The 7,518-nt window shown below is 41.0% G+C and overlaps 1 protein-coding gene across 1 annotated transcript; it reads left to right on the plus strand.

Annotated features, from left to right (window-relative positions):
• The first annotated feature begins 1,342 nt into the window (after positions 1-1,342).
• Positions 1,343-7,129, plus strand: PROK1 (prokineticin 1). Its single transcript, XM_081194235.1, has 3 exons — positions 1,343-1,643; positions 5,948-6,073; positions 6,634-7,129. The coding sequence occupies exons 1-3, from the start codon at positions 1,572-1,574 to the stop codon at positions 6,751-6,753; spliced, it is 318 nt and encodes a 105-aa protein (XP_081050361.1). The 5' UTR covers positions 1,343-1,571; the 3' UTR covers positions 6,754-7,129.
• Positions 7,130-7,518: the final 389 nt, after the last annotated feature.

A 7,518-nucleotide genomic window follows, 5' to 3' on the forward strand; every position in this document is an offset into this window, starting at 1 on the left:
ATGGCGAGATGCAGTGCATTTCCAGTTAGATTCTAGTGTTTGTTTCTGAATTTGAATCTCTATGTATAAATTAACATGTGCTCAGAACTCATGTGCCCCATTTTGTCCTCATTGGCTGTTCATAACTAATGTTGAACCAATGCAGCAGAAATGGGGGAAGGGTGCCATCATCTTGCCCTTCACATTAGGCAGCAAAATGTCTTAGCCTAGCCCTGCTTTGTTGTACCTCTGCAGAAGGCCTCAGATATAGCTCTGGACATCTCCAGTTAAAAGAATTGGGTAGACAGTGATGTAAAATCCCTCCGTTTGAGATCCAAGGAAGCCATTTCTGGAGTAGACATCTATGGGCTAGAACCTGGTATAAGGTAGATTTCTGTGCGTCTAACCATGTGCTGGTCTCAGTAGAGGAGGCATAGGCAAACTCGGCCCTCCAGATATTTTGGGACTACAACTCCCATCATCCCTAGCTAACAGGACCAGTGGTCAGGGATGATGGGAATTGTGGTCTCAAAACATCTGGAGGGCCAAGTTTGCCTATGCCTGCAGTAGAAAATTTGTCTTTTACTGGTTGGTTCTCGAAGCTACAAACATGAATCTGATCAAACTGCAGGAGGCAGTGGAAGACAGGAGTGCCTGGCGTGCTCTGGTCCATGGGGTCACGAAGAGTCGGACATGACTAAACGACCAAACAACAACAACAACTGGTTGGATAGGACTAGAAGGCTGAGATTCTCTTTCCAGGTACAGAGTTCTCAAGCTTTAGCTATGGTGGTGTAACCCACTGCTTATGCCAACTCAGCTACTCTGCATCAATTAGTGTGATCTAACCACTGTTGCCTCTGAGGAGACCATGTACTTCTAGTTTATATTCTACCCACTCCTTTCCAAAGGCCTAAAGGTGCACATACGGACATAACACTGGTGATCCACTGTAATGTAATGGATAGGGTGTCAGAGTAGGAACTGGGAAACCAGTGTTCAAAGCCCTACTCAGTCAGTTCAGTGGGTGACCTTGGGCCAGTCACTGTCTCTCAGCCTAACCTACCTCACAGGGTTGTTGTGATGGCAAATGTTTGCCACCTTAAACTTCTTGGAGGACCCTTTGAGATATAATGGTAACGATAACAAGTGATAATAAATTGGTAAATTCATAGAAAGGGATAATGAAAGCCACAGGACTTCAACGTCTTGTAAATCCACCAACATTACATTAAAAATAAAGCAATCTTAAAAATGACGTGCGATTAAATTCCACATGCAATAAATCTTTCAAAGCCCCCAGACTGCTGTCATCCTCGTCCTCCTCCTGTTTTGCTATGTTATGGATACGAGCCTTGTCTGTGGTATCGGGGATCATCATAGCAAGTCTCACATCAGTAAAAGAGATTGAAAGGGGCTGAGAAGATGTTAAATAGAGAGGCAGGAGAGAGGGGTGTGATCAGCTCTCGTTGAGAACCTAACAAGGCAGGAGGGAGAAGAGGGACTCGCAACACCACAGTGCAGCCGTGACATGAAAGAGAGGCTGTGAAGAGGAGGCAAAAGACAAGGATCTCCTTATTCTTTCAAGCACCATGAAAATAACTATCCAAATCATGTGCATCTTTCTGTTGATAACCTTGTATGAGTGTGCAGTAATCACAGGGGTAAGTTGTTCTTTTCTTTCTACTTCGCTCGTCTGATTCTAATTGTGGCAGAAGGTCTGGCTGGGATGTGTGGGAACTTGTGCCCCATTTGCTAGGAAGATGGGAGCATGATTTTGGCAAGTGTGGGGCAGAAGCAAACTAGAAGCCTGTTCTCCAGAGCAAAGGTCTTCTTGGCAGAAGCCCCAAATCTGCATTTTAAAAACTAGAATTGCTATCATTTAAGGTCACGGCAATACTTACAGTAGCAATTAGAAAGCTGTGTTACTTTCTATTGTCAGCTGATATAAGTGGCGATGCTTAATTCAGATTTGGGCTCCACTACTTAGGTCTAACCACTGCATTGGTAAAGTTGATGGGGCAAGCCTGACTGAAAGAAGTGAACTGTGATTTGCATGTTAATATGTTTAGAGCCAGGGTGGAAGAAATGAAGGGATGGCTTTCATTTTTTAATATGACAGTAAAATTGTTACTTTACCCTTTATTAAGGACATACATTCATTTAATGCAACTTCAGGATTGAAAAGGGGGGAGAAAACAAATCTCACCCTGCAAAATGACAACAAAAGAAATCAAACATCAAAAGAAATGGACAAGAGTTACACAATATATTTTAATTATTTAAGGCTTGCTGTATTTTCAGCTTCACAAAGCTCCAGGTCCTGGAATCATGGAACTGGGTGCAAATATTGAAGTTTTTTTTTTGGGGGGGGGGGGTTGAAAAATATTTGTGATCACAGAGGAGGGTAGGGAATTAAAATGTGACCCTAACCCATTTACGTAATGGTTCAAGAGTTTAGTGTGCAAGCTAAATGTATGTCAAATTATTTTTCATCTTAATTTTTAAAAACAACAATGCTGAATTTGACTAGCAATACTGAATAGTAAGAATTGCTTTTTTTTGTCTGTGATGCAGAGTAGTTCTCTAAATGTTCACTATAAACACAACCTTAATTATTGAAATGCTTTTCTTCCTTGAGAGTGGGTGGAATCACACTAAATCAATTCAGAGCAAACCTATCAAAGTTAATGGAACGAAGTTATGTCCATTACTTTCAGTAGGTCTGCTTGAAGTAGAACTAACATTGGATACATAGTTTTTGCCACTCAATATTACTGATTCTGTCAAAATTGTTTATTTCCAATATAGAATTACCTACACAAAATGATGAGAAAACTCCCCCCCCCACATGCTGCTGTTTCACAACTTAAAGTAGCTTTGAAATGCCTATTATTACCAGAGCTGGTGCAAAATTTATATTTAAAGTATATTTTAACACCTAATTAATACCTCCATGTGTTAATTAAGGCCTTTATAGAAGATTGCAGCAGTTTATTCTGTGTTTAGAAAAATGGCAAAGGTAGCCCCAGAGATGTTTCATAAGTCTCAGTATTGCATGTTACACCACTCATGTGAGAAGAGCATTTGCGTGAGCAGCTATTTCCACACAGCAGCTGATTTCTACATCAGCTCTAAGGTGAAATTCTGTTTGTGGTTGGAGAAGGTCTGTAGGTCAATGGTAGATTGTCTGCTTTGCCCGCAAAGGGTTGCAGGTTCAATCCCCAGCATCTCCAGGTACGGCTTGGGAGAAATCTCTGCCTGCAATCCCAGAGAGCAGATGCCAGCCAGTGTTGGGAATACTAAGCTAGATAGAGCAATGATCTGATGCAATATAAGGCAGCTTCCTATGAAGCTGCTGGGAAATCTCTTTAGATCTGAAGGCTGCTTAAGTGTTTAGAAAGCCGCTGTTATATATATAAAGATGGCATAGAGGCGGCAGAAAAGCCAGCTGATAAAACAGCAACAAAGCATTAATAGGGTGGCTTTCGAAGGCTCAAGGCAGCTTCTGCTAAAATTGATGTAAAAGCACAGCATGGAAACTAGGCAGGGTAAGCACCCAAGCATTTCAATGCATATATAAGTGAAAATAGTGTATAAAAGCACCATATTATGGGAAATTGCTTTGCAAAAATGTCTAACTATCAGTGGGATTCACCTAAGGAGTCCCATCAGCTGATGCAAGGACTTCCACTTCTTCAATGGACAAAAATATTACGTGGTTTGGAGTAGCCTGTTCTTTTGAGGAAAAAACAGTATTCTTCTGTGAAAAATAAAGTTGCTTCCAATGATACAGAGCACTTATTTAGATGTGGCATGGAATTTTTGTGATATAAATGCTTTTAAATAACTTCATAAATGCTTCCAGTTACAGGTAGGTAGCCGTGTTGGTCTGCCATAGTCAAAATAAAAAAATTCCTTCCAGTAGCACCTTAAAGACCAACTAAGTTAGTTCTTGGTATGAGCTTTCGTGTGCATGCACACTTCTTCAGATACGTATCTGAAGAAGTGTGCATGCACACGAAAGCTCATACCAAGAACTAAGTTGGTCTTTAAGGTGCTACTGGAAGGAATTTTTTTATTTTTTCATAAATGCTATTCTATATAGGTCTAAAACAAGCAGAATTCAGATTAATTCAAAGTCAAGTGTTAAGTACCACTGTTTCGTCAACACTCCATCACAGTCGTCTTCCCCAGCCCCCCGTCTCAAACAAGGATGAAACTGTCAAACTTCATATTCTAATAACTGGGTTGTGGTAGTTTCATTATTGATGGGTTACTTCCTGTTCCTTAAATAATTCTGATGGCTTCAACGTGATGTCTTATGAATAAGCTTGGCAGAACTTGATTTTTATTTGTGTGGCATTTCCTTGAATAAGACTGATACTTATTTTCCTCATCTTTACTTAATTTAAACTATTTGAATTTTAACAGATGCAGGAAATTGCATTATTACGTATTTGTCCTGACTTTTATCTATTTAAATTGTCACAGCTGTGTGAGTGAGTCAGATGGTTTTTGAATGACAGTGGAAGTAGATGTTTTAAAAAGATCAACCCACTTTAGGGCTACATCTATAAACCAATAACCATTTTTTAAAAAAATTATGCAAGGTTATAGCTAGAAGGGATCTTATGACATATTATCCAATGGCGTGCTCAATGGCAGGATCCATTATGTCCACCCCACCTTTCAGAGGGTGGAATCCAATGTAGCACTGAGTCTCTCCTCCACTCCTTTTCCACATGCCCCCTAGAGCTTTTCTAGATGTTTCCCCAACCCTCTGGGGAAGTATATGGCAGACACTGGGGGGGGGGGGGAGAGGGAGTTCTCATTACACAACAGAAACCGTTGTGCCAATGGGATACCAAATACAGTCCAGTGAAACCAATTCATCAGATTTTCACGCTCCAAAAGAAAAGAAAAACGAGTAGTAGTCAGGTGGGATTGCAGAGCGGAGAGAAAAATATTAGTAAGAGCTGCACCAAAGGCAAATTAGAGATGAGCTTGCAGTATCTTCAAATCTGGGAGAGTTGTGTACCTTATGGGATACCTGCCAAAGTCTTCAAAGTGTGCGGAATTGAACTTACACAACTTCACAAGCTCATTGAAAAAATTGGGGGGGGGGGGAGAGATCCCAGCAGACTTTAGGGATGCCAAAATTATCAATCGCTTTTAAAAAGGTGATAAAACAGATTGCAGAAACTATCGAGACATCTCTTTATTAGCTGCGGTCGGCAAAATTCTTAGCAAACTGTCTCTTAACAATATCTAAGGCTACTCTTCCTGAATCCCAAAATGGTTTTAGACCTTCTAGGGGGACAGTGGATATGATTTTCACCACTCGATTGCTTCAAGAAAAATGCAGAGAGCAAAACCAACCCCTGTATATGGCATTTATTGACCTGACTAAGGCCTTTGACACTGTAAATCATAATGCCCTGTGGACTATCCTTCTGAAAATCAGCTGCCCAGATAAATTTGTGAGCATCCTTCAGCTCCTCCATGTTAATATGACAGCAACAATCCTAGCCGCTTTCTGGATGTTCCCACAATGCCACAGAGAGATGCTACATGCTGGGGAAAATAGAAACAATGAGCAGCTCACAGGCACCCACCACAGATTGCTGCAATGCTGTTGCCTTCAGGAGAGGAGCTGCTGGAGAAGGCACACTGCGAGGCACTTTATCAGAAAGTCCCTTACACTTGGTGCCAGCCTTGTCTAAATGTTTCTACTGCTTACACAAAAACCTGTGCCCCTATAATCACCACCAACATGGCTACTCTTCCTACTCTGCAATGTCTCCGAGACATAATGGTTTTCTTTCTATCCTAAAAAGCTCTTCACCAGAGATGGGCACCTTTAAATTTCCTAGATACAATTGCACCTCCAGACAAGTCAGTTTGCTGCCAGGAATAGTAGTTTCCTCCATGTTGCTAATTCATACTACTGTGGTGCATCTTCTAGGCCTGTGAAAGGGACCTCCAGTGTGGAGTTGGGACATGCTGCGCCATCAGCTTGTGGCTCCGGGGGCTCCGGATGTGCACGCCATTAGGACAAGAGGGAGATGAATGCCACCCCATCAGTCATAAGGTATTTGCAAGTGGCCATGGCCCACAAACCAACATCCTTTGATTTTAATGTTCTTAATGACAGCTGGTGCACTTTTTTTTTTTGAAACAGAGTTGGTCAGATGGAGGGGAGCACATTTGGACAGGGTGCTGCCATGCCTGAAGGGGTGTGGAATGTCTCTGAGCAGTGGTTGGCTTGTCTGTCTGCTTGTCTTCAGGCAGGGAGGCGAGGACAGAGTGGAGACAGAATAGGGACAGAAGGAGAGGGACATGATACATCTGATGTGGTTGCTTTCTGTCTGATCTTTGTACATGTCTGCTGGCTAGTATTAGAGTCCAACTTGTAGTATTTGTAGATGTCTATTTGTACTCATATTTGCAGTTTAGTCCAGTGAATAGCTTTTGGGATGCAATAGTTAATTGCTTCCACCCCTTGAACCAGATCTGGCTGTGGACCTGGGAGTTATAGCAAAAACACAAAGTAGATTCCACAAGTCTGCCCAGCTCTGTTCTAAAGCATTTACCTTGGGTTTCACTGATAGCATATTATTAACATTCTTCATTTTTTGTTTTCTCTGAAAGGTCCCTTTCTTTGGAAAACGGCAACATCATACCTGTCCATGTTTGCCAAACTTCATATGCTCCAAATTCATTGATGGTCGATACCGATGTTCAATAGACTTCAAGAGCATGGACTTTTAATGGAAAGGAAAGCTGCATAGTCCTTCCTAATCTGCAGTGCATATTAAACACATCCTTATGTCTTTGACATCCTATGAGAACAATTTAGTGTCCATTCACACAAGCATTGTCTATTGACATTAATGGAGTCAGTGATTCATCAACACCCAAGAATTGTGCTCACAAATGAATCAGGGGAGATTTTATAATATAATTGATTAATTGAAATAAGTTTGGGGAATTGCTGTTTGCACTCCATCCTAAAAAGGCTGTTGATCGGTTGTGCTTGTCTAGAGCAGACTCTCCAACCCTACACATGTTTCAGACTACATCCCCCAAGAGCCTCAGCCACTGGTTTTTAAAGGTTTTCACATGCCACCCTGAGTGTGTGTGTGTGTGTGTGTGTGTGTGTGTGTGTGTGTGTGAAAAAATCAAATCAGGATTGCAATATGGGAGGTTCGAACCTTTCCCCCTATAGATTTCCCCCAATAAAATCCCCTTTGCAACTGCCAGCTGCCCTGTAGGACAAAACCTGTTGTATGTTCCCCTAGTACTGAGATCTTGGTTATATTTCTTCCTCCTCATCTTTTTCTTAAAAAAATAATAATATTTATTAGTAGTTTCAAAGTTATAAAGAAAAAAGAAAAATTAAAGACAACACTGTAATACATAGAAAGAAAAAAAGTGAAAACAACAATACAGCAAAAAATAAAAATAAAAATGGAAAACACAAGAAAAAAGAAAACAACATAGATCCCAAATTACATATCTATAACTTCCATTTGC

This window comes from Podarcis bocagei, assembly GCF_964188305.1.
Source record: "Podarcis bocagei genome assembly, chromosome: 5".
NCBI lineage: Eukaryota > Metazoa > Chordata > Lepidosauria > Squamata > Lacertidae > Podarcis > Podarcis bocagei.